The 27,511-nt window shown below is 39.4% G+C and overlaps 2 protein-coding genes across 6 annotated transcripts in view; one reads left to right on the top strand and one right to left on the bottom strand.

Annotated features, from left to right (window-relative positions):
- The window catches only part of FLACC1 (flagellum associated containing coiled-coil domains 1), a 40,508-nt gene extending 23,901 nt beyond the window's left edge, over window positions 1-16,607 (top strand). Inside the window, exons 10-14 of the mRNA XM_036857018.1 lie at window positions 7,339-7,442; window positions 9,598-9,660; window positions 12,369-12,458; window positions 12,576-12,685; window positions 16,441-16,607. Coding sequence (XP_036712913.1) covers window positions 7,339-7,442; window positions 9,598-9,660; window positions 12,369-12,458; window positions 12,576-12,685; window positions 16,441-16,567 — 494 coding nt within the window. The 3' untranslated portion in view covers window positions 16,568-16,607. The remainder of the gene's footprint in view (window positions 1-7,338; window positions 7,443-9,597; window positions 9,661-12,368; window positions 12,459-12,575; window positions 12,686-16,440) is intronic.
- A 1,515-nt stretch (window positions 16,608-18,122) lies between these two features.
- CASP8 (caspase 8) overlaps window positions 18,123-27,511 on the bottom strand; it is a 50,230-nt gene continuing 40,841 nt past the window's right edge. For all 5 annotated transcript variants that reach the window (XM_036857015.1, XM_036857012.1, XM_036857017.1 and 2 more), the window contains 4 exons: window positions 24,673-24,758; window positions 22,911-23,052; window positions 20,303-20,804; window positions 18,123-19,158 (listed from right to left, as the gene is read on the bottom strand). In XM_036857015.1, the coding sequence (XP_036712910.1) occupies window positions 19,023-19,158; window positions 20,303-20,804; window positions 22,911-23,052; window positions 24,673-24,758 (866 nt within the window). In that variant the 3' untranslated portion in view covers window positions 18,123-19,022. The remainder of the gene's footprint in view (window positions 19,159-20,302; window positions 20,805-22,910; window positions 23,053-24,672; window positions 24,759-27,511) is intronic.

Raw genomic sequence — 27,511 nt, 5'->3', positions numbered from 1 at the left:
GTTTAGTGTATTAAAGTAATAAAACTTAAGAGTTAAAACAGTAACACTGCGTAATGTGAAATGAAATGAAGGTAACTTGCAACCCACAAAGGTTCTTAAAAGTCCAAGAAACTGAGTAAAGTACTCTTTAGAAATATATAAAGCCAGGTGTACTTACCTGTGTGTCACCTCTCAGTCATGATCACTGTAACACTGATTGAGGATTAAAATAAGGCAAAACTGAGAACCAGGGTAGAGGCAGGTACAGAAGCAGTTGGAAACCAGAGCTGGGAAGTTTGGAAGCCAGGATGGTCAGAAGCTAGGAAAGCAGGATCAAGGCTTGGGTGAGCAGTAGCCTGGCAGGTGCAGGAGCCTGCTGTGTACCCGCTGGTGAGGCAGCCCAGCTCAGGGCTGGCTGGCAGGAACTCCCTGACTGCGGTGGAAAGTGTGGACTCAAAGAGATGAAATCATCAGTTTACATGGTAATTGTAAAGATTGTAATGTTTGTATTATGAGCCATAAAACTAATACACTGTACAGTATAGGGATGCTAGGGCAGTTCAGTAAATGCAGTGGTTACCGTTAAGTAAACTGGTGCTCAGCAGTTGGCCCAGAAACTGCTGACATCTCCTGTTTATTTGGAATATATTGAAATCAATATGTTGATATTAATCGCTTTCTGAAATATGCTGCTTCTGTCAGATGCTTTCTTGGTCACTTCCCTCTCCCTCTAATATTTTAACAAGGAAAAATCATTTATCGACAGTTTGATAGCATAGTTTTAACACTTTTAGCCTTCAGTGATGCATTTCATTTGTTCTAAGTTGCCTATGTTTTCACACTTTTAACAACTGCAATTGAGATGGATCTTAACAACTGGTAGAATCTTAGATTGGAGGAAAAACAGTATTCAGTGTCGGTGGTGTTTTACAGGTTTCCTCTGAGGAATGTTTACATTAAGACCGAGTTTAATTTTTTTTAATCATACTTTTTCTACATCGACCTATCATGCTGTCAAATAAGTTGCAATTTAAATTGATAATACAAAAATGATGGGTCTTAAAATACAGTTTTAATCATAACCCCTAATCATGAGCTCAAGAATATTTCTCCTGGGTAAAACATTCTTAGAGGTTTCTAAAGAAATAACTTTCGGAAGAATCCATGTAATTTCCTGAATGCACAGTAATTTCCTGAAGTCTCTAAATTACTGTGTGTGCATGTGGTGGGGAGAGGGATGAGAGGGATGGTGGGTGGTAAAGCTTTGCTTAATAGTTGGCAGTCTTACCTTTGTGATAGTGAAGAGTGTGGTAGGTTTTATCATAGTCTCCTTAGGCTCTTGGGAAGATAGTTAATGGGAAGTGCAGAAATATTGTGTGTATGTATGAGTTTACTGTCTAATGGCTCACATGTCCATTCTATAAGATAGTGATGTGGTATTTTTCATTAGCAAAAAGTGCAAGTTATATAGAAAATTGTTAGTTATATAGGCTATAAACAAAAGATTAATATTTTCTGAAAACCTCATGCAAACTGACAGCAGTAGGGCCCTGGTGTTTACAGTACATTCAAATGATAGGCCAACTCACCAAAGTGGAAATAACACTGATAACTGTGGGAAAATGGTCAAACTGTGTAATCAAAAGAAATACAAATTAGATCTACAGTGAGGTTCCTCATTCATATCAGTAGGAATTTTTTTTTTTTTTTCAAGTATCCAAAGCAAGGGTAGGAACTCAAAATGTCATGATTGGTAGCATTATACCCTAATGTGCCCCCCACCTTCTTTAGGAAGCAATTTAGCATTGTACATGGAGCCGTGAAAGTGATCTAACCTTTTGGCTTAGTCATTCCACTTCCGAAGATCTTTGCTAAGGAGATAAAACCATTATTTTAAAAAACTATGTACATGAAGATTTTCCTCATAATATTTTAAGAATAGAACTTTGTAAGCACCAATCCCCAGCAATAGGGGATTGGCTAAGTCCAGTATAGGAATAACACTTGATGGGCCAGTGTGTATTCATTAGACAATAAATATGCAACAGTGGGGTGGAGAGCGCTTGTTAGTAACAAGAAGACATAAATTGTACACTAATTAGAGCTTTTTTTAACGTATAAGAAAAGCAACTAAAAGTAACGGTTGTGAATCATTGTGTGTTAATGATTGTGAATGGTTGTGTGTAATTTTTAAACAGAGCATCGTTTTGTCTCATGCAGATTTTTGTTCATGATATTTGTTAAAGGAATGAGCAAGTGACTTTTACCTTTCCCCACCTTTAGTGTGATCATCAGTACTGCTGATTAACCAGGTCTCCTTCAGTTGCAAGTTAAAAGAACATCACAGAGTTAAGCACTACTTGACCCAGGAGTTAAATGATCTCCTCAGTTCTGCTCTCCTCTGTTGATGTCTCCTGAAAAGCCTTTCCCCTCATGATAGCAAGGGGAGTGTCCAGCAGCTCAAGACTAGCTGAGGATCCTAGAGTACAGTTCTGCCTTTCTCTTTTCTTGGGAAGTCCCAGGACAGCTGTGATTGATTGGCCGGTCCTGGGTCCTGTGCCTACCTTTGAACCCCCTAGGATAGAGTAGGGAGAGTGCCAGCTTTTTTCTGGTCACTTGGGCTAAGTTTACTTTTTTTTTTTGCATGTTGTCATTTCTTTTATCCCAGCCTTCTTGATTTTTGTATTTAGATCTGTAGTAGCACATCTTGGTTTGGCGGGTGTGTGTGTGTGTGTGTGTGTGTGTGTGTTAAAGCTTGCTTCTCTTTGATTCTGGCACTTAATTTTCCTGGACTTCCATTGAAAATTGTTAAGTTTTACCATGCCATAGACACTGATAAATAATACAGCTACTTTGCAAACATTTCTGCTTATTTTTTAGATTCAAATGTAGTCTATTTACTTTCTTTTTGGTATAGGTAAGTAGTCATGAATTCTTTCGGAAGCTATAGGTTAGAGGCAGCTGTGAAAGTCTCTGCCTGCCATTTTGTGTACAGCTGAAATAATTTATTTTCCCATTGTCTTAGTTTTTCAAATATGTAGGAGAAAAAAACTTTAAAATAATTATATGGGTCTTTTACATAAAAATGTTGAATAGAATATTTTCTCCAAAAGCAGCTTGATAAACTTCAAATTCAGTGAAGGAATTTTCATGAAGAACAAAGCAGTTGGTTTAGCTCTGTAAATTACTAGTGCTGGCAATGACATTAAAATGGATGGCTCAGATTCCTGTTAAAACGGGAAGTCCCAAATTACTGTTCGTGCAAAATTCTTTCTGGGTGGGAAAAGGGGATTCTAGGTAGATACATTTGTGGAATGCTGGGTTAGACAGAATTCACTACTAGACTAATTAGTTTTTAATATATCAATGTGTGTATTCTTTGGATTCTCTAAGAGGCAGGGATATATTTGTATTTCACTTTGACCATCAAAGCCATCTTTCAAAAACAGATCAGTTATTATGTGGTTTGGGAAATAATTGCCTTAACCATTACTCTTTATCTGAATCTTGGTCCAGTTTCTTAAAAGATTGGTTAAATGGTTTGAGATGGACTTTGCTGAGGAAGTGTCATAGGGCTTTTATGTTTGTTTGTTTGTTTTAAACAACAACCTTACTATCCTGTGTGGTAGCTTGTGCTTGTTTTGTATTTCTGCCTAAATAGAAGACGCTATCCCACCTTGGTGCAAGGTGGGCTACAGGCAGACCCACCTTTTCGTGTAGGTATGGCCAAAATTTTTTTCTAGTAGCCCTATGATCTGCTCCAGAAAGTACTCTTATTGAAGCCCCAAATTAATCATGCAGCGTGGAATGAAGAAGTGAGTTTAGCTTTGGAAATAGAGGGCAAAGTTAAAAATCACTATCATGGAAGTGTTCCTCTAGATTAGAACATTGAACTTTTATGTCGTCCTCTTAAATCTGCCATGATGAATAGCCCCCAGATAAACCACAGCCAATTAAATGAGTTCATTTGTTGAATGGAGTTAGAATTAGCCATTTGATTGTCTGAAGAACATTTGCCAAAAGCAACTCACTTCGTTTTGGCATATTTGATATATTGAGCTGGTATCTGACAGTAGTTGGCCACAGCATAACTTGCTTCTTGAGACTGTTCCTGGAATGTGCTAGTAATATCAGCTTTAAAAGAGGGTGACTGAATTTTTAATTGATAAATAGGAGGGGAGTCACATATATGATTCATCTAAAAATGGCATAGATTATTTAGGTGCAAGTTAAAGAAGTCTAAGACATAGCCATGGTTTTATTCCACATGTATGGAGAGTTTCTACAATTTTGCTGTTTCCCAATAGAATTTTTATATTGTGCCTTTACTAAAATTGCCTTTTTGTCATTACTAAAAGCTCTTCTCAAGACTATTAAAAGTGGTTTCAATCAATGTGTAGCTATCTTTAAAATCATGTATTTTTCTACTCAACTAAATCACCACACCTTTTTCTCTTCTTCCTATACAGACTTAGCTTTGGAACCAAACCCTTCTGACCACCCAAGGGCAAGCACAATTTTTCTGAGCAAATCTCAAACAGATGGTAAGGCAATGCTTTTTTTTCCCTGAGAAAAAGAGTGAAAACTGTTTTTGTTTTGTGTATTATAGGAGGTATTTAGAAAAACTCTTACAGTGGTTTAAATGTTTCACTTTTTTTATGTATTCACTTGTCTTATTTTAATATGTTGATGATACAGTTTCCTTTAGTTGTCAGTGTTTTAGGGAGGAGAACACTTAGACTATCTGTTTATACATTTTGCCACCTCTTTATCAACATAGTCAACTGGCCACATGATTTAGATGTGGTCTATTTCTCCATGCTACTTTGTCCTTTTCCCCTTGCTCCGAAGAGCACATATGTTAAAGACAAATGATAGGGTTTAGGTCACAGTTAGGTTTTCATTTGATCAAATCAGAAAAATCAGTTGTTATATATGGGAATTGAGCCTTGTGATTTTGGCCCTGTTTTACACAGTGTTCAACCAGACGAGCCTATCTCACATCCAGATTTATGCTACTCAGAACTTTTAAGCTATTCAAAACTTTCTCATCCTAATGTAGTGCTGTGCCAGGGTAATAAGAGCAACATGCCATATGGGGTTTTCCAGAAGATTATCCTCAGCATGTGAAACTCATATAAATTTCCTGTGTCCTCCTTGTTTTAAGATGAGAATCAGAACCGTAGAATTTTTTGCACTCCTGCTTGCCTGCTTGTCTTCCTTAATGTTATGTTAAATCCTAGTTTATTTGCTAAAAAGCCATACGTGACCAAGTTTTTCAGTTGATTACGAGAGCAGGAATACAAGAAGTGAACATTCCATAATATTTAAAGTGAAGCAGCACAATAAAAAACGGAGGTTTGGTTTTTTGTTGTTGTTGTTTTGCTTTTTGTTTTTTTCCGTTAGATCACTGGTTTTTATAAAAGGATATAACTCAGGAACAGCCAGATGGAAGAGATGCATAGGGCCAGGCATGGGGACAGGGCACAGAGCTTTGATGCCCTCTGCAAGGGTACTACGTGTTCACCAACCTGGAAGCTCCTGGGGTTTCTAACTTGCATTTTTCTAGTGTGTGTACTTGAGCCACTCATTTCTGGTTAGGATTGCTCTATTTCTCAGTTTCTTCCAGAGCCATGAGCTGCTCACATGTAGAGGGGCTCTGGAGACAGTAAAAGAAAAGCTGTCCCATGCCTGTCTCTCTCTTCAGCCTTAAGGAATCCGTGCCTGTGATGCCTGTCTGGAGTTAAAGGAGGCAATGTGAGCAAGAGTGTGGCCTAAGACCCTCTTCAGGCTTTTATTCTTCTGGCCTTTGTTGGAGCAAAACAGTTTTGTGTGCTGTAGATATGTTCATTTAGGTCAGCACACTCATTTTAAAATTTACGTTTAACATAGGTTACTTTCCAGTTGTGTATTTTTTCAGTAAGGTATTTGAGTAGGTTACCATTAAGTGGTTCAGGATGCTTCCAGAGATACTGGTGCGTTCGGAGATGAGTGCCTGGCCAGAAACTGGTTCTTAGAGTTGTCATCTGTGGATTGTGGTAATCTGTAGGATTGCAGACTTGTTTTCTGGGTACAGGTGACCCCGAAGTTCCAGAAAAAAAGCTCTTGAATTAGTTTCAAATATTCACTTGTTGGGGGAGTGGCAACACAGTCCATACTCCCATGTCCCCCCTAAAGGAAGCCATGTTTGATATATTTTTCAATTGAGATACATTTTAATTGATATAAGGATTGATATAAGGTGTACAACATGTTGATTTGGCACAGTCATATATTGCTGTGTATTTTTTTAAATATTTCCAACACTTAGCACAGAGCCTGGATCATACATAGTGCCCTATAGGAGACTTTCCTACCCCCACTGAGCTTCTTCATAAATGGAAAAAAGAGAGAGAAATCTCTGGAAACTGCTCCCTGACCTAGAGGACTAGTTGAGGTAGAACTGGGGGCTCTATAAACCTATTCCACATCCTAGCCCAACACAATTCAGATCAGATTTAGTTGATATTCACAAATCACTCATATAAATGCAGATACTCCCTGGGAAAGGTCATCCTTAAGGCCCTTCCCACCCTGGACTCCCAGGAGGTAGCATGAAGACCCTGGAGTCAAGGCTGGGGAATGGGGTGTGGAGCTGCTCCTCTTTGAGTCTTTACCTAGAATCTTGGTGTAGCATAGCCCGCGTCATCACCCAGACTCCCAGCTACTCGTACTACACTCATCCCATGTTGCCAGAGTCCATGCTAAGATGCTACGAGCAGTTTTGGAAGACCAGAATTTAGCTGCTCATAGTGTAGCTCAGTCCAGACTTATCTTGTGAGCCCGGGGGTTGCCTCCCTATCCACCCCTAGCACCACAATGCTGAAGAAGAAATTTGTGTAAGACCTACACCCGTCCTTCCCCCTCTTTAGTACTGGGGCTCTGCTGGCAGGTTCCCCTGTCCCCCAAATCCACTTAAGCCTAGCTCTGCCCCAGGGCTAAGTACAGAATAAATTTTATTGCTGGAAAAGTCACATGAGCCAAGAGCTGTATTATAAGATAAGGGTATCAAAAACACATAGTGGTTACTTCAGCAGAGGGAACGCACAAAATAATAAGCAACAGATCCAAAATAAACTACACAAAAAGAACCAGAGGCATTAGCAGTAAATCCCATAAGGCTGATGTGATGGAAAACCATTTCCATGTTCACCTCACTCTCACGCATCTCCAGGTGAGATTCAGAGGTTAGACACCAGCCTGGAAGGACCTTGAGTTTGACCCAGTCTGGAATTTCTATTATCTTCAGATACTCTGGTTTTCTCTCCATGTCTGTTTTTCCTACATTTACCCATATATGTGATTTCCTCACCTCCACAGGACAGAAGATAACCAAAAAATTTGAGTTAGAGTCAGAAGAAGAGAAGAAGAAAATACATGACTCCTACAGTGCTATCTTTGAGAACTTCAATCGGGAGAAGGAGGTAACAGCCCAAAGCACATCAATGGTTGAAAGTGCAGTCTGGGTGGGACCTCCAGTTCCCAGGGGGACCTCTGTAATGGGGCAAACTTTTTGTCTTTTGGGGCATGGTCCTCCTTTTCCGGCTTCCCTGGAAATTTATGCAAGCAGATTCTCAGTCTTGCTGTCCTTTATCTAGGCAGTCTTACCACAGGGTTATTGGACTGAAAATTGTAATTAACAGGAAATAATAGAATGCTAAACATATATAGAACCCGAAATTCCCTATTTACCAAAATCCCAGTCTCTGAATGGCCTTCTCATCCTTGACTGTAACTGAAGAGAAAGGGCACTGTTGCAAACTCGACTAAGCAAATTTGGATATGTACAGCTCGTGTTTGATGAGATTTGACAAATGTGTTCATCCATGTAACCAACGCCCAAATCAAGACCTAGAATATTTCATCAACCCAGAGAGCACGCCTGTGTTCCTTCCAGATAAACCCTATCTCCCTCAAAACCAGCCCCAAGACAACCACTTTTTTGATTCCTACAACTATAGACTAGTTTTACTTGTTTTTAAACTTCATATAAATGGAATCATACAGTATATGCCCTTTTGTGTATAGCTTCTTTTCCCTCAATAATTTCTGTGAAATTTATCCATTCATTGTTCATATCAGCAATTTATTCCTTTTATTGCACAGTAGTATTTCTTTGTAGGAATATCACACAATGTGTTTACCATTTTTCTGTTTTTGGAGATTTTGGTTGTTTCCATTTTTTGGCATTTACCAATAAAGCTTTTATAAATACCCTTGTATAGCTATTTTTGTAGACATATGCTTTCATGTCTCTTGGGTATATACCTAGATGTGTTATTTCTGGACTCTAGAGTAGGGATAGGTTTAAATTTATAACAAATTACCAAAATATTTTCCACAGTCGTTGTATCATTTTACTCTTACATCTCAACTATATGAGAATTCCAGTTGTTCCATATCATCAACAACAATTAGTATTACCACTCTTTTAATTTTGGCTATTCCAATGGGTATGAAGTTGTATTTCATTGTGACTTTAGTTTCCCTGATGATTGATTACGTCAGGCAATTTTTCATATGCTTATTAGACCATTTATATGTCTTCTTTTGTGAAGCTTTGGTTCAAGTTTTTTGCCATTTAAAAAGAACTTGGGTTGCTTATCTTTTTATAATTGGTATGTAGGAGTACTTTTTAAACTATGGATACAGGTTCTTTGTCAGACATACGTGTCGCGAATTCTATCTCCCAGCCTGTGGTTCGCCTTTTCATTTTGCTGACGTTGTCTTTCCATGTACAGAAGTTTTCAGTTTTGATGAAAGTTGGTTATCAATTTTTTCCTTTTATGGTAACAGCTTTCTGTGTCTTCTGTGAAACTGTTGCCTATTCCAAGAACATGAAGATATTCTAGTTCCTAAAAAGCTTTCTAATTTTAGCTTTTATGATTCTATGATCTATTTTGAATATTTTTTGTGTATGGAGCAAGGTAAAGGCCATAGGTCTTTTTTTTTCCATATAGATATTTATTGTTCCAGAATGATTTGTTGAAAAGATGTCCCTTTCTCCATTGAGTTACCTTGGCGTCTTTGTTGTATTTGAGGGGGCAGGGGGTAGACTCTTCATTCTGTTCCATTCAACTATTTGTCTATATTTAGGCCAACAACACAGTGTCTTAATTACTGTAGCTTGAAATCAGGGAGAAAAATCTTCCAACTTTGCTCTTGCTTTTCAAGATTATTTTGGTTCTTCTATATCCTTTGTATTTCTATATAAATTTTATAATTATCTTGTCAAGAAAGCCTGTTGGTATTTTGAGTGGGATTACAATGAATATAAACTTCAATCTGTGGAGAACTGGATATTAACAGTATTAAATCTGTACCCAAACAAAAGAAAAGGCTTTAATGAAAATATGATTTCTTTTAATATTTCTCGATGCACTAGGGTTGAACATGAGTAAGATTTTCATTATTTAACTTCAACATGTCATGTCATTAGTTTATAATGTGTGCTTCATTAAAGCAACATCTAAACTTTGGTGAATATTATATTCCTGAATCCTATTCCGGCTTTCTTAATTTTCTGAAAGAAGTGCCAGAACCCCAGTGCTGACCTTTTCCAAATAAAATTATTTTTAGGAGCTCTTAAAACAACACGAAAGGGACACCTTGCAATTAGAGGAGCTGAGAAAGACCAAAGAGGTAAGCTTTTTCATTTTTCCTGTGAAATTAGCCTCTTACAAATATATCACTAAAATGATACACTCTCAATAAAATGGAATCTATGATAATTTTCCCCAAACCATTAAAAAACAGAAGATCTAAAGCTGAGCTTGCTGGATTCAATAAGTCAAAAGGATTTTAGAACTATCTGAAAAAGAAAGCCATTGTCTTTTTAGAGCCAGATCTGAACAAGTATATGCACAATATACTGTGTGATCTTCAATGTTAAATGCTTCCCATTTCTCGTAAGGCTCAAACCACAGAAGGACCTTAAATGGTAAAATGCCAGATTCTTCCTTTTGAACTCTGAAAAGTACAATACTGCTCCTTGGGAATGCTGCCTTCAGGCCTTTCCTTAAAACTCTGAGTGAACCTCACCCCCCACCAGCCTCTCTAGGAACTTTTCTTCTGGGACAAATTACAGCACTTCCATGAGGGAGACACCAGAAGGGAAACTGTTTAAACCCACAAACTTCCTTGTAGTTCCTCTTCCACTGAGAATTTAATTTGGATCCAGAATGGACATGTTTGGGAAAAGATTAGCCATTATGAAAGCATGGCATGATATTGTAGAGCTCAGGCAGGGCTTCACCCTTGATGGGCAAACAGACCACAATGTCCCACAAGGTAAAGGGATGGGCTTTGGTGTAAAGTAGACCCAGTGTGTTATAATAACGGCTTTAATGAGCTTGGCTACTAATTCTATCACTTGTGTCATTTCTGGGTCTGTTTCAATTAATTGATTTTGCTCCTCATGTATGGTCATATATTCTTGTTTGTTTGCTTGTCTGGTAATTTTTTTATTGGATGCCAGCCATTGTGATGTTTACCTTATTAGGTGCTAAATATTTTTGTATTCCTTTAAATATCGTTGAGCTTTGTTCTGGGATTCAGTTACTTGGAAACAGTTTGATTTTTCAAGCCTTGGTTTTAAGTTTTGTTAGGCAAAATTAAAGCAGTCTTAATCTAGGGCTAATTTTTCCCTACTACTGAGACAGTATCCCTCTGAGTAAGCTACGCAGTGCTCTGTGTCTTGTACTCTGGCTGGTGGAAGCATGAATTTTCCCAGTCCTGTTTTGGTCCAGGGATGGTGGTTCTGCCTGCTGGTGGTTCTTTTCCCCAGCCTCATCTCATTCTATTCCTTCCCTCCATCATGCAGCTCCAGTGGCACTGGACTTCTTGCTGTTTCTTTAACAGGCCAGGTTGCTCCCACTTTGGGGTCTTTGCACTTGGTGTTTTCCCTTCTTGGAAAGCTCTTTCCCAGATATCCACACGGCTCACTTCCTTACCTCCTTCCGGTCTTTCTTCAAACGCCACCTTCTCAGGGGTTACTCTACTTAAAGGCTCAACAACCCGCCCAGCATGTCCTTTCTCCTGTTTCATTTTTCTACACAGACTTATAACCATCAAACCTGATAAACTCAATGAAGTCAGGGATTTTTGTCTATGTTCTTTGCCACTGCTCCTCAGTTTCTAGAATACTGTCTGGCATATCACAGACATTCAGTACATAGCAAGTGATTTTTGAATGACTAAATAAATGAAAGAATGCAAAATTACCTGGTACAGTGCTTTGCCCAATGCCATTGCAGTAAATGATGGTACCTCTCCAGTTTATACCATCGTGGGAGAATGCTCTTTTCATGCAAAGAGCCCTGATGACATGTAGGAGGTAAATGGGGCTGCACCTGAAAGCTGAGGCCCATCTGGTTCATTTTTATAGTCTCTCCAGCATCTATCTAAAGCAGATTCCACACTTATCCCTTCCCTGCACTTACACTGCATCTTCTATCCACAGCCTTGGTTTGTTTTCAATTTATTTATTGTATTTACTTTATTTACTTTAATTTTTTTGCATCTCTTTCACTAGAATGTATCCCCATAAAAGTAAGAACTTTATCTGTCTTGTTCATCATAATATTCCTGATGCCTAATACAGCAGTAGGTTTTGCAGAGGTTTTTCCCCTAATTAACAAACTATTTTTTTAGAGCAGTGTTAGGGTTACTGAAAAATTAAGCAGAAAGTGCAGAGATTTTTTTCCCCCTACACACACACACACACACACACACAGCACACACACACGCACAATTTCCTTTATTATTAACATCTTGCCTTAGTGTGGTACATCTGTTACAGTTGATGAACCCATATCGATACATTATTATTAACTAAAGTCTATAGTTTACCTTAGGGTTTCCTCTTTGTGTTGTACATCCTATAGGTTTTGTCGCAGGCCTGTAGCCTCCTTTGCAGTATCGTACAGAATAGTTTCTCTGCCCTAAAAGTCCTCAGTCCTCCTATTCGTCCCTTGCTTCCCTTCCTAACTCCTGGCAACCACTGGCCTTTTTACTGTCTCTATGGTTTTGCATTTTCCAGAAAGTCATGTAGTTGGAATTCATACTAGTTATTTAATAAATATTTGTTTAATGAATGGATGATTGGTAGCTATTTTGACAACCCATGTGAGCTGTGGTGAGGGCTGGCTCTAGGGCGGTGATAGTGAGTCTGAAGAGAAGGGTATAGATGAGTGAGACACAGAGGAAGTAGAATGAACAGGGCGTAGTAACAGGGCAGGAGAAGGAGTAGCTAAAGTTGATGCTTTCATATTCGAATCCAGGTGTCCTGGAGAAGAGAATAAATGGGTAGACATCATCATGATGTCCAAAAACAATTTCTTCTTACACAGGTCATAGAGGAAGAGTTGCATGCTCAAGCTCTTATCCTAGAATCACTTAACACAACCCTCTACCAAACCCAGATGGAACTCCAGAGAGAGGTGAGTCCTGGCTGGAGTGGGGATAGGAGTTGGAGGGAGGAAGCCTCTGCCATATAGCTCTGCTCTGGGTGACTCTAATTTGGGAAAGATGGCTATTAAAATGTACCTGTCTTTCAGAAAGCTATGGTGGCAAATCTGGAGAAAACACTCCAGACCAAGCTTGCTGAAGCTGAAGAAAATTTTAAATATACCATACAGCACCTGACAGAAGAAAACATTCATCTAAGGTATGAATGATGCTGCTCAAAAAGACGTGGCTGAGTTATCTTTAGAAAGTGGAAGGGATGGGAATTCCCTGGCAATCTAGTGGTTAGGACTCTGCACTTCTACAGGGGCCCTGGGTTCGATCCCTGGTCAGGGAACTAAGATCCCGAAAGCTGTGTGGCATTGGGTGAGGAATAGGTGAAAATGAATCTAGGTATTCCCTCATGAAATCAAGGCACAGGCAGTGTCAGGAGGGGGATATGCTGGCCACAGAAGTTATCTACTGAGCTCATTTCATTTGAAGTGATGCTGGGAGACTCCTCTCCCTGTCCTCTCTTAGTTTTTTATGCAAAACAACACAGGAGGTTTATCTGAGAGTCTCTGGGTTTATTCAGTTTTATGACTGAGAATTATTGTTAAATCCAAGGCCTTGAGCCTTGTGATCTTCTATTATAGGCTTTATGCTTTGAAGGGCTTTTTTACTTATAGGGTATTGATTAATTCTGGGAAGAGGTATTGAGGGATCTATCTGAATCTTGAAGGGAGGTGCACTGTGAATTTTGCCAATATCAGTTGGAGATTTTGCCCATAAGGAGGATGGTAGCTCCTAATTCAATAGGGACAAATAATCAGTGTTTCCAAAATCAGTTCTAGGGCAGTGAGAGATGGAGCAAATAAAAGATGTCACAGGGTCATTTAATTCACCTGGTTGGCTTCTTTGATGACTGTGGTCAAATTCTAGAATTATTTCCCCCTTCTGGGAGAAAGAAATTCCAGCAAGGTACTTCTCTAAGAAGTCTCAGCTTAATAAATGGGTAGGGACAGAGGAACTAAGGAGAAAAGGGTGTGTATGTCTCAAAGGACCTAAATGAAAGGAAATAGGTTCAGAGACGGGAATCTCTTGCGGCTCATTAGAGATCCCCACTATGTGAATTGTTTTAGTGTTCTGATGCAGGGGCTGCTTTATAGTAGTGCGGTTGAGCACTGAGAGTGCGGCTCTGATGTCTGTTAGGACTGGAGGAGATTCATCCCCAACCTGGAGAAATATTTCTCTAAGTCAATTAAGAGGGAGGATTGGGAAGAGCCCCTGTAGTTCCTTGGAGCCCCATCATTGAGAATTGGGAGGATGTTGGAAAGACTGGTTAGAGGGCTAAATGTACCTGAAGTGCTTGAATTTGTAAAATCTCTTTTCCAAAGTCCTGGCTCTTTGCAATAACAGGAGAAACTAGGAGGGTTCTGGTCTCATTTAGGAGACTCCATTTTCTGGGGTTGAACGTTAAGAATTTTGGCGATCTTCCTTATAGGTGAGTCATCTAGAGTGTGAGAGCACTGGTTTGCCAGATTCACTAAATCCAGAGTGGATGTAGTTTCCCATTCCATCTGGTCCTTTTTATAGAGGGAAAGATCCCAGTTCAACCCATTAATAAATATAGAATTAAAAGCTTCCTGGGTGGAATCAACCTCTATAGGAAGAGCAGAATTTTCTTTAAAAACAATCTGAAGTCAACTGTAATCATCATGAACAGGTTTGTCAGATTTTCGTGTGCAAGCCTGAATTTTCTTCCAATCAACAGGCTTTGGAAAAGCCCTAGAAGTCACGTGATGCAGTCGCCTAGTGGTTGCTCAAGCCATGTAATAAGTTAGCAGGTTTCTTGGTTGTAATTTTAGAGACCTGTCAGGATTTCCTCAATTAGCAGTTTTCATCAAATGCTGGGCCTGACCTTCACCAACAAGCATATGAACTATCTGATATAAGTCAGAGAAACCAGGTCAGTAAGTTCGAATGACTATAGTAAATTCCTGAGCAAATCTGTGAGGGTCTTTGGTTACTTTGGGTGAATCTTTGACTATGGTTCACAGTTCAGCTTTAGTCCAAGGAGTATGAGAAATTAAGGCTCTGGATCCTCAGACAGCTTAATTTTAAAGGGACAGGTTCTGACAAGTTCAGAGGAAAAAGGAGTGGGGAGAATTTCAGAAAGAAGGGGAAGTTCAGTAAAGGAATTAGTATAGGGGAACTAAGGCTATAGAGGAAGTATAGGCAGCATAGAAGGGAAGGAGGAAGATGGTGCCAGAGGCAGAGCCTGGTCACGAGGAGCCAAGGGAGAGACTCAAGATGGGGTCAGAGATGGAGCCTGAGACAAAGAAGCCAAAGAACAAGAGCTTGAAGCTTCAGGAGCCATTTTATCTTTCTTTACTTATTTGTTTGCCTCAGTTAACCTTAAGATCTTATTTTGCAGAGAGGCAATTTTAGACTCCTGATAATATTTGGCAGCCTCAAAATAAGCATTCCACTCAGTTCTAGAAATTTTTGAACTATTGTGGTCCAATTTGGTTTTAGGAAAATTAAGTTTGGGGATTTCAAAAGTTCCCTGTGATGGCTGTTGAGATCCTAACTTGCCTTTGATTGGGTCAGTCCATTTAGCTAGAAATGCACATGAGGAAGGACCACAGTTTTTAAACATAGAATTGGCTGGAGTCCCTGCGGTGAGGGTGGGGGGCAACATCAAAATATTTAGATAACTGGGGTTGCATTTCTCAGAGGTTTTTCTCTGGAATAAAAGAATAATTTTCAAACAGCTTGCAACTCAAACAGCCTACAAGCTAATACCAGCCAGTTCTAAGGAAAGAGCTTGATCCCAAAGGAGCCAGACCAGAGGGTTTTCAGCCAGTTTCCAGAGAACCGCCCCTGTACCAAAGGAATGGGCCAACAGCTGAACTGACACAGTTTCAGTGAAGCAGCTCCTGTTCCCAAAGGAATGGGCTGACAACTTCTCAACCAGCTTCAGTAGAAACAGTTTAATCTCAAAATCAGGCCAAAGTGCCAAACAAGTACTTGCACATAGAACAAGGCCTTAACAAGAAAGATAAAACCTTAAAATAGATCCTGAATAAAGCCCGGAGAGCTTCAAATGGCAAAGAGGGCATGAGCTCAGATCCAGGAGAAAGATGTACCTTCAACCTCCAGGGTCATTGAGGAAAACAGTGAACTCAATGGGCTTGATTGTGGGTACCACACTTGTTTGCTCACCAGCCCAGAGCCATTGAGGATCTTCTCTGGTCCCCATATGGACCACCAAAAATGTTGACCTAAAACAAATAGACTGCCAGTTATCTCTCCAGGAAAGATGGGTTTATTGGGGATCAGCAAAAAATTGCAATTTGGGGTCTGCAACCATGGCAAGCCATATGCAAGGCCCCACACAGCAAGGGAAGAAGAATGCTTTTATAGAGGGGAAAAGTAAGTGGGGAGGGCTATAGTAAACAAAGAGTCCGTAGCTTTTCATTGGCTGAGTTCTTACCAGGAAAGAATAAGAGTCTTTCTTCCTGTTGGGCTCTGCTACCATCTCAGGGCATGAGAGCTCCCCCTTCTGGTCTCCCTACTCTATTTAACTGAGGTTTCTGTTTATTAATTTTTTACAAGGGATTTAGGTGTCAATGGTTTACCCTTAGATGCACCTGCATTTGGTTCCTATGAAAATCAACTTCAGGTCAGAAATTATTCTGTTACCTGAAGATGCATCTTAAATCATTGAAATAATTTTTGGTCAATACTTTAATAAAGGGACGTTATTCATTGTGTTAATTATGTAGAAAATTCCTCATATGGGAATTTGGTAATCCAAATTTCATGTCTCACTAAATTCAAAACCACTGCAAATAATGAATGAGACCCCCCCCAACCAGTGAAAGAATAAAACCACATTTCTCTGCCTCTCAAATATCCTATACCCCTTTCTACCCTTTGAGTCTATAGTGATGATACATCTTCTCTTTATAGGCAGAAGACAATTGCCAAAAATGAAGAAATTTTTGATGAACGATCTGGGAAATCGACCTCTGTTACTATTTACGAGCATAATTCTGACATTTTAGAAGATGGTGGCAATGAAACACAAGAATCATGAGCAGAAGAATTGTTCTCTATCTCCAAAGATATTAGGAACACCATCTTTGTAGGCTTAAGAACTCCCGTGAGGTTTTCTCGAGAAATGCATATGGTGAGTTTAGTTCTTGGGTTGCCTTGAGTCTACTTGTGTCTTTTCAAAATTTGTTTTCTTCTGAGTGGTTGGGAATGTTTGAATTCTCATCTCAATTACATAGACTTTCATGACTCTTCATTGAAAAGTGATTTTTTTCACACCTAGAGCTGAGCTTTCTCTAGGCTTTGTATTAATTTCTCTTCCACCTTTACATGTTTCATAACGAAGACACTGACCTGAAGAACTTCTTTCTATTAAATGTTGATGATATTTTGTGGTGCACCTTTTGTCCCCCTGGGACATTTTGCTAGCAAGAAAGATAATTTATTGATTTGATTCCCCCAAACATTTTCTCTCTTATATGTGTCCCCACTCCCCTACCTCTCAATCATGTCCCCTAACCTATGATTTGGGAAGAATTTCTGATGATTCCTGCCACCTTCTCTAAACCATCCCCAGAATTCAAATGCCCAAAAGGCAGGCAACATAAATAAGAGAAATTGGCTGGACATAAGAAAAAAACAATCACACAAGCATGGTGATAAGAGGTAATTGGCAGCAGCCTCAGTGGAGGGGATTGGGCAGGGTGGTGTGGGGGATTGGGGGGTGGGGCGAGAGTTATGGGGATTGGGTAAAACCATTCCATTGTTGCCAAACAGGAGCATGGTGTAAATGTGGTCAGATATCCTAATCTTTCAAAAGAAAGTATTCTGGTTTTGGGGGGCTTCCCTGGTGGCGCAGTGGTTAAGAATCCGCCTGCCAATGCAGGGGACACGGGTTCGAGCCCTGGTCTGGGAAGATCCCACATGCCACGGAGCAACAAAGCCTGTGCGCCACAACTACTGAGTCTGCGCTCTAGAGCCCACGAGCCACAACTACTGAGCCCGCATGCCACAGCTACTGAAGCCCGCACGCCTAGAGCCCATGCTCCACAATAAGAGAAGCCACCACAATGAGAAGCCCACACACCGCAACGAAGAGTAGTCCCCACTCACTGCAGCTAGAGAAAGCCTGCGCACAGCAACGAAGACCCAATGCAGCCAAAAATAAATAAATAAAATAAATAAATTTATAAAAAAAAAAAAAAGAAAGTATTCTGGTTTTTATGTGACAACTCCCAATTTTTAAATATGGACAAGAGGGAATTCCCTGGCTGTCCAGTGGTTAAACTCTGTGCTTTCACTGCCGAGGGCACGGGTTTGATCCCTGGTCGGGGAACTAAGATCCTGCAAGCCATGCAGTGGCAATAAATAAAAAAATACATACATACATGCAAGAAAATTTTTAAAAATACAATTGTGTGAGCCAACATTGGGAGGCTCAAGGAAAACATATCTGTGATCCAAACATTTTCTACCTGTAAGATTAGATTCCATTGGCAAAAACAAAACAAAACAAATAAACAAAAACAATCTCCAAGGAATAGTAAGATAAAATTATATTTTATTCTATTAAAAATATTTTTTACGTTTTTTTTTAAACTTAGCTTTGAAAGATAACGTAATTACTAAAGGTTTAAAGTGAACCAAACACATAAAGAAAGAGCAAATGCATAAAACGAACACAGAATGGCTATTAAAAAAGCAAATCATTTTCAACAGCACAGAAGCATGTATATTAAGAGCATTAAGATAAAAGCTGAAAAGGGAGTTTGGAAACAGATTCTAAAGAAATTGAAAACATTTAGAATTTTTAAAGTTTTTAAAACAAGAATTTTTTTAATTTTGTATTTTAAAAAATCTTGTAAATTAGTGTACAAGATGGCTTGGGAAAGGAGGGACTGGAAGTACAAAACAGTCAAGTTAATATCCAATTAACATCATTTCTCTTAAAAGTGAGCTGAATACTGTACTTATGAGTAATAAAAACAAGGAAAATCATGCTTAGGTTTTTGAAATCTAAGTCTAAACAGTGGTGTCTTTCACCACTGAAAAGCAAAGTCTGCTCATGGCGCAGGAGAGGAAGCTCACATGTTTCTGGGATAGCTTGTCACACTCACCAGCAGCAATCAGGCTGGATGCGGGAGCATTATACCCTCAACTTCAACACACGAGGGGTTTCCTTAGCTAGGTCAGATCACAAATATCTCCCTCAGTGATCTTTGACATTTCTTTTAAACTTACTATACTTTTTGTATCTACTATAAGTTCATTTTTAAACTTTTTCATCAAATTAAAAACACAATTAAAATCATGCCTACAGCTATGACTGTCTAGCTATTGCAAAGCCAGAGATTTAGCTTGAATTTGCATGCAAATTAGATTGTCCTGACTCCCATTCTCTCCCCTTCCAGCTATCAAGAAAAAAAAAAAAAAAAAGAAAGAAAGAATAAAATAGCAGCATTTTAACTATTGTTTAGTTTTGCAACTAAACAATAGTATCAATTAAGGGGAAAGAAGAGTTTTTTCCTCAGTGTGAAAGTAGGTTGTGGCATCTGTTTGCCCATATTTTTCTTGTCATCCTTATTGCTTACTTCAAAGTTCACCTTGGTGAGGATGGTGAGAATATCTTCACCCCTGAAAAACATAACATAACCTTGTGACCATCTATGGGGGGAAAAATCAACTGGTAAACCCTATCATCTTCTGTGATTAGTGATAGTTATTTCCCTCAAAACAACAGGCATTTGAAATAACAAGATGTTAAACCAAGACCTACCACAGCTTTCTAGGTAAAGAAGTTGTCTCAGAGCTTAATATCTTATGACCATCAGAAACTTCACTGTCAACATCAGATTTGGTTTCTTTGCCTCCTGACCTATTTGTACCTCACTCTGCTCCATGTATTGTGTCACTTACCCCCAATCGCCTCAACGCCCCCCAACATCCTCTGCCTCAAATTGGCATTGCTTCTGTGGATTTATCTGTGGCCGCATCAAACTTTAGGCAAGTGGAAATTGAAAGTCTCCTGCAGCCACCCCACTGCTTTCTCACCAGCTTCTCTTATCAGTTTAGTTGGGCAACCTGTTTATTCACTTCTGTAGCTAACCCCTTGGAACCTCGCAGGATTCGTGGTCTAAGTTACAAAATGAAAATGCAGTTTGGATGTTATGGTTCAGTCCTTTATCTGCCATTGGAAATTCTTGCTCTTCATACACTTAAAACATAATGAGACACAGAACTAGAAGCAACCTACAGAGGATTCCTTGCTATTTATCTGCTGGTTGTGTGTGCATTTGGTGAACTGTGCCGTACAAAACCATCATTTAAATAAAGGAAACATAAGATAATAAATGAGGGAAAGTTATTTTCCCACATTTTGTGTGCTTCAAAGCAGGCCAAATTTGTGGGAATAGAGAAAGTTTCTGATCTTTAGCACTTATCTCCCACAAGAGGGTCCAAGGTTGGTTAGTTATTATAGAACTTTTGACAGGGTTGGAGGAGGTTAAACATGGAAATTCCAAACTAGTTGAGTGGGTTCAGTCATGTTTCTGCCTAAAGACAGAGATGGACTATATGACTTTGCCATCTTTCCCACTCTATGATACACTGATTGCCCTTTGAGGTGCTAAATAAAAGAAACTCTTCAGTAAGTATTTCAGTTTTTTCCATCGGTAAACTTGCCCTCTTTCCCACTCTGCAACTGACCTGAGAATTACAGTTATGTGATCCACAGCTAGACATTTAAAGATGAATGAAGTGTTGAATAAGCAAAAATTACCTAGGACATCTTTCTCTCAGGCTCTGGCAAAGTGACTGGATATACCAGGTCCCCTCCATGGTGCTTCGGTAGGAAACACAGTTGTTCACGGTGGCCATCCCCAGCAGAAAGTCAGCCTCATCTGGGATATATCTCTTCTGAAGTGATGAATCCATTTCTAAATAGGCTTCCTTCTGTTCTGAGTCAGTCTCAACAGCTATACCTCTCTGGTAGTTATCCCCTTGACAAGCCTGAATAAAAAAGATTTTGGGTTTGCCAAGAAGGGAAGGGCACTTTGAACCAGTGAAGTAAGAGGTCAGCTCATAGATGGGGGCTTCCTGCCCATCAGAGCCATAGATGATGCCCTTGTCTCCATGGGAGAGGATGCAGCAGATGAAGCAGTCCTTGTTATTGTGGTCCATGCTTTGGTAGGATTTCAGAACCTCACAGATTTTCTTTGCAGTGTAGTCTTTGTAATGCACTATCTCAAAATGAAGCTCACTAAAGGTCTTTCTCAAAGCCTCTGAAAAGTGAAACAAGAAAAGTCATATTACACCGCAAGAATTCCCAGACCACAACCCAGGACTAGAGAGAACACTGACCAGATAAGAATCTGAACCGAACTTAAAAACAAGACCCTCTATATTAGTGGCTGGATTCCATAGACTTCTAATATTTACTACCACTAGCTGCAAATATTTCCCAGCCCTGAGGCAAAAGAGAAAGGGGAGACTGCTATTGTGGGCCTGTTGTCTTTTCTCAACTAGTCTACAAGATGGGTAAGCTATTATTTAGGCTTACTACCTAACCAATCTAAAAAGTAACTGTAATACTTACATAATCAGAAAAAAAGCAAAAAAAAATTTTTAATAAAAGATCCATACTTATTTTTTCCTGAACGCTCTCAAAATTGTCCATCAAAATACAAGATATGAATGTTTTAAAAGTCAAGTAGAACTAAAAGACTTATTACAAAAAAGCTACCCCCCTCTACTCCTTCCTTTTACCCAGTCATGTTCTGTCCAGCCATTTCTATGAAGGCAACCACTTTCAACTTATAGCTATTATTATTTTTTTGGTATTAGCCTCCATTTTGTAATAAATTTGGGCTCATTTCTATTTATTCGTTTATAAATTTTAGACTTTTGTATTGAGTTCCTATTGTGGGTGATGAGTGCTTGGTGTTCTTACACATTTACAACTTTTAGTTGAAGCAATAGAAATATATGTATTACTAATACTATGTAAACATAATATTCTTTAATTATGCTTCCTTTCTTATTAAACTTTTTTGTCTTTCCTGGAATTAGCAATAGCATTATTTTTTCATTGCTTTGTTTTCTACATGCTTAACATTATTTTTCCCCAAATGCTCTAATTGATCTAGTCAAAGTCTTTCAACACTTTTCAGGCTGCCTGTCTGATTATTTTAGATAAAAATAGCATATATTTAAGGTGTACAACATTATGATATGAATAGTGAAATGATTACTACAGTTAAGCTAATAATATATCTCCTCACTCAGTTACCTTTTGTTTGCGTGTGTGTGTGTGTGTGTGTGTGTGTGTGTGTGTGTGTGATGAGAACACCTGAAATATAGTCTCTTTGCATATTTCTCATGTTCAATACAGCATTATCAACTATGGCCATCATGCTGTACAGTAGATTGCTAAACTTATTCATCCTACACGCTGCTACTTTATACCCTTGATCAGAAATACAATCAATGCCATTTTAATAAAAAATGTTTTAATGGTAAATATTAAGTAAATGAAAATCGAAGGCCTGAAACCTTTTCTTCAATACCAAGATATACGATGATGAATGATGTAGTCAGTGAACTTAAGTTCTGTGGCTTTTTAAAACCTTAGAATAGATTTGCTTGAATAAACAAATGTTAACAGAAACCATTCACAGAGTCCTGATGATTAAAATCAACCTATCTTATTTTCTAAACTGCTCTATTTAAAAAATAAGTAATTACCTGATGTTATGACTCATAAACACCATTTTCAAAAATTCTTTGATCAAGTAAAAATTCTTAATATCACAATGGTTGGGTTGAATTATTTCTTTTATTGCTTTTAGTTGTAGCCATTTCTATGTTCACATGATGCAAATTATTTTTCATTTAACTGGTAAGCTCTCAATCTTAGCCGAAAAAGGCTGAGCCAAAGACTTTCTGTTTAGTTTAACATTTGAAAATGCTATTTCTGTTAAGGACTCAATTTCTGCTGCACTCATAGCCCAACTTTTATAAACACAACTTCCGTAAATGGTCTTGATACCAAAGCAGTGTTTTCACCCAACACCTAATACACTCTATAGAGGCTCTATTCATTTAGCTGAATTAAAAACAAAGTTTATTGTTGCTTTTTATAAGCCTTTTAGTAAGATTTGATATTTTATCTTTATATATATATTGCTTTGATTTTTAAAATTAATTTAAAAGAAAACAAAAGCAGAAAACTAGCAAGTATGTAAGAATGTTGTTCACCTCCACAGGGAAATACGGTTATATCCATCTTTTTGAAACACATGGCCCTGTTGATACAGCTTTTGTTCTTCCCTTTTGACAAAAACATCGATATTAGAAATATTTCATTTCTCTTTTGGGTTCTACTGTACCTGCATCCAAGTCTGTTCCATTCCTATCCTTAATGCTGTGAAGTTTGGGCACATCCTTCCTTGCTATGCTAAAATCATAATTGTTAAAGATCAAACAGTATCCCCGAGGTTTGCTTTTCATTCGGTAAACCGTGTTCGATGTCTGGAAAACAAAAATCCAACCCAGGAGCTGACTCTGTGGGTCAAACACTTGAGATGTGAACAAACAACTCCCTAGTAAGAGGTTAGGCATCACCTAAGCCAAACTGGAATGCAAGTGCACTTTCCATAGCCCCACCCCAACTTGGCACTGCTCCCCTAAGGAACTAGTTTCCACTCATTCCCCGACAAGCAATGCAGACTCCTTCCCCACAGTTAGTGTGGAAAGTCAGTGTCCCAATACCTGGGCCTCCTGAGCATTTGCACTTATATTAATAGTGTTGTCACCACATTGTATTGGTATTATTTATTCTCATTTCTGCTCGAGGCAGGGAACATCTGTGCCAGGGACTAGGATTATTATTAGTTTGTGAGAGCTCCATCAGGAGTTGCTGGATGAATGACTGTCTTGGTGCTATCTCTGGGCTGCCCCTTTGAGACCTTGTGATTCCCTCGGCTCTCTGCTCAACTCATCCATGCTTCTGGGCTAACAGGTGAGGGCCTGCCCATCACACGGCATAGCATGGTCCCAGGATTTTTCAAGCTGTTGGCTTAATCTGGATCTCAGGACCACAGTGACTCGAGGAGACAGATGTGCTGGGCAGGCAGGTCTTGGCTGTGCTACAGGTTACAGTATCCACACTCTACTACTTGACAGTATCAATCAGAGGTGACCCTGTGACCTCCTGACTTCCCTGGGGTTGTTTCAGTGCTGAGATATTTAGCATTTATTGGGAAATCCATGCAGTCCCTCAAGGTAGAGAAAAGGGCCCCAGACTAGGGGGCCAAATTCCTGGCTCTACTACTTAATAACCTTAAGACTTTGGACAAGTTAACTAATCTCTCTTGCACTCAGTGTCATTAGCTGATGGGTGGGGATGACATTTGCAGAGTGCTTTTACTGTTTACAAAGTGCCACATGACTTCAGTTAATCCTTGATGTTCAGACTGAGAGAGGTCTGGTAATTTGCTCAGGAGTCCACTAATAAACGGTCTCTCTCCTAAGCTTAATTTCAAGTCTCCCACTAGACATTAGGCATACAGGGTTTCCTCTGCTTCCCACCACAAGGAAGAGCAAATGGGCTGCTGAGTCACAATGTGGTAAATTGCTGAAAGTTACAGAAACAGAAGTGATATCTAGAAAGGCAATTTTGGGGCCAGCTCATTGGGATGAGATCATAGAGACAACTAGATCGTGAGCATGTGCTGCTTACACCTAATCACAAAGGAGAAACTGTTTTGAAATGCCAAGCTAAAAGAAGACTTTGCTGTTTCTAATCCTGCTGACTCTTCTCCCAAAGCCCTCTCCCATTTAGGCTGATGCAGCTGCTGAAAGGATCAGGTTGGAGGTTCCCCACCCGTCTGCCTTCCAACTATTCCAACATCTTTGCTTTTAAAATAGAAATTTAACACATGGGAAATCAAAGAGATCAAAATTTTTTCAAAAATTACAAAGTCACATGTTAAACTTGTGCTTTTGTGAATTTTTTTCTACAGTTCTCAACATTTTCAAGAAGTTTCTGTTTAGTTTCTATTAGTTTATCTGGAAGCTAAAAAAAGCTCAGGAACACAATACTTAGAATCTGCAGCACAAAGGGGAAAAGGAATGGGAATTTCCCGGTACCTGCGACTCACTGTCTTTTTCTCCTGGAGAGTCCGACATGGCCAGCATTTCAAGAGAGCCCTCCCTTATGAGCAATTGTGACACATCTGGAATGACACAGGCAGGGAAGGTGCTTTGGTGAGGAAAGATGTAGCACCCAGGACAACATAAGGTCCCTTTTGAAATGAAAATTCACAGGACTTCCTTGGTGGCTGAGTGGTTAAGAATCCTCCTGCCAATGCAAGGGACATGGGTTCGAGCCCTGGTCTGAGAAGATCCCACATGCTGTGGAGCAACTAAGCCTGTGTGCCACAACTACTGAAGCCCGCATGCCTAGAGCCCATGTTCTGCAACAAGAGAAGCCACCACAGTGAGAAGCCCACACACCACAACGAAGAGTAGCCCCACTTGCTGCAGCTAGAGAAAGCCCATGAGCAGCAACGAAGACCCAATGCAGCCAAAATTTTTTAAAAATTTAAAAATAAATAGAATAAATTTTTTAAAAATAAAGTCAGGATTTGTTAAAAAAGAAAGAAAGAAAGAAAGGGAAAAAAAGAAAATGCACAGACCACCTTGAACATAATATCCTTGCAGTTCACAGAATAAGGGAAAATCTTATCACTAACTAACTCTGCCCCTATTTCAAACATGCTGGCCTGGGGCTGCAGGGTCTTTGTCTTTTGACAATGCCTTTTATATCTTCCAATGTGCAGAAGAGGTGAAAAGTAGCCAGTGCTATTAGGAGAACAGGTCCATTAACATGCAAATGTCATTTGCATACAGAGTGAAGTAAGTCAGAAAGAGAAAAATAAATATTGTATATTAACGCATATATGTGAATCTAGAAAAATGGTACAGATGAACCGGTTTGCAGGGCAGAAATAGAGACACAGATATAGAGAACGAAAGTATGGATACCAAGCGGGGAAAGTGGGGGGGTGATGAATTGGGAGATTGGGACTGACATACACTAATATGTAGAAAATAGATAACTAATGAGAACCTGCTATATAGCACAGGGAACTCCACTTCACTGTACAGTAGAAACTAACACAACATTGTAAAACAACTATACCCCAATAAATAATTAATTAATTTATTAATTAAAACAAAATGGAAAAAAAAAGATGCAGATGTGGTCACAGTTGTCACTGCTGTAGCCCTCCCTCTCCACAGCCTGAGTGAGCAAGTGCACCCTAATCAGCCACTGCTTTTGCCCCCTCTTGCCTGGGTGGGGAACAGACGCCTGAGGGTGGCCCACATGCAGAGACGGGACCAAAACCAAAGCTGAACTACAGGGGAAGTGGTACCAAAGAAGAGAAAGGGAGATCTCTCTGTGCAGCCACAGGAGCAGAGGATTAAATCCCTGCAATTGGCTTGGTAAACCCTGCAACTGTGGAATATCTGAATAGACAATGAGTGTTCCTGCAATTGAGGCTGTGGACGTTGGGGGCAACTGTGGACTTTGGGGGCAAGCACAAGCCGGAGTTGGGCCAGGTCAGAGTCTGAGCTGACCCCACAGTGCCCACAGCAGGTCCAGAGACCTACCTAGAAGTACTGGAGGACTTCCCGGGCAGGCAGGGATTGGCTGCGCTTCACTGTGGGAGCAAGGACACTGACAGGTGAGGCCACAGGAAAATATTAACATTACTATTATTTTTTTCACTTTGTTCTATTGTTGTTTATTATTATTTTATTTTAATTATTATTTTAATTTTTATTTACTTTTTCTTTTCTTTTTTATGCTTTTATTTGTAAAAGCATTTGTTATTTTTTAAATTAATTAATTTATTTATTTATTTATGGCTGTGTTGGGTCTGTTTCTGTGCGAGGGCTTTCTCTAGTTGCGGCAAGTGGGGACCACTCTTCATCGCGGTGCGCGGGCCTCTCATTATCGCGGCCTCTCTTGCGGAGCACAGGCTCCAGACGCGCAGGCTCAGGAATTGTGGCTCACGGGCCTAGTTGCTCCGTGGCATGTGGGATCTTCCCAGACCAGGGCTCGAACCCGTGTCCCCTGCATTGGCAGGCGTTTTCTCAACCACTGCGCCACCAGGGAAGCCCTGTAATATATTTTTTACTTTATTTTTTTCCTCTTTCTACTTTACTTTGTCATTATATTGTGCTTTTTCCTTGTTTTTGTTTTTCCCTTTGTTTTGCTTTGTTTTTATCTTCTTTTTAACTATATTTTATATTTTTCGATTTTTACTTTACTTTTTTGTTGTTTTATATTTTTTCCTTTTGTTTTCATCTTTCTTATGTTTTTATCTTTTTTTAATCTCTTTGTGTGTTTGTTTTATGCTTTCTTTGCCTTTTTTTAAGATTGCTTTCTCCTTTTGATTGTTTTTTTTGTTTTTTCTTTTTGATAGTTTAGTTTTTAGTGTCTGTTTTCATTTTGGGGTTAGTTTACTTGCTTGGTTGCTCTCTTCTTTTTTGCTTTCTCTTTTTCTTTTCTTTTTGTGAGTGCGTGTTTGTGTGTGTGTGTGTGTGTTTGCGTGTTTTTGTCTGTTTAGTTTTGCTTTTACCATTCAACTTGGGGTTTTGTTAGTCTGTTCTTTTTTTTTTTTTTTTCCTTTTCTTCCACACCATGTGGCTTGCAGGGTCTTGGTGCTCCAGCCAGGGGCTGGGCCTGAGCCTCTGAGGTGGGAGAGCTGAGTCCAGGATGTTGGACCACCAGAGAACTCCTGGCCCCAGGGAATATTAATCAGCGAGAGCTCTCCCAGAGGTCTCCATCTCAACAGTAAGATCCAGCTCCACACAAGGGCCAGCAAGCTCCAGTGCTGGATTCCTCACAACAAACAACTAGCAAGACAGGAACGCAACCCCACCCATTAGTCTAAACCCCAGCCTTTAGTCAGACAGG

Source organism: Balaenoptera musculus, chromosome 7 (genome assembly GCF_009873245.2).
Source record: "Balaenoptera musculus isolate JJ_BM4_2016_0621 chromosome 7, mBalMus1.pri.v3, whole genome shotgun sequence".
Lineage (NCBI taxonomy): Eukaryota > Metazoa > Chordata > Mammalia > Artiodactyla > Balaenopteridae > Balaenoptera > Balaenoptera musculus.
This window is presented reverse-complemented; position numbering and strand designations above follow the sequence as displayed.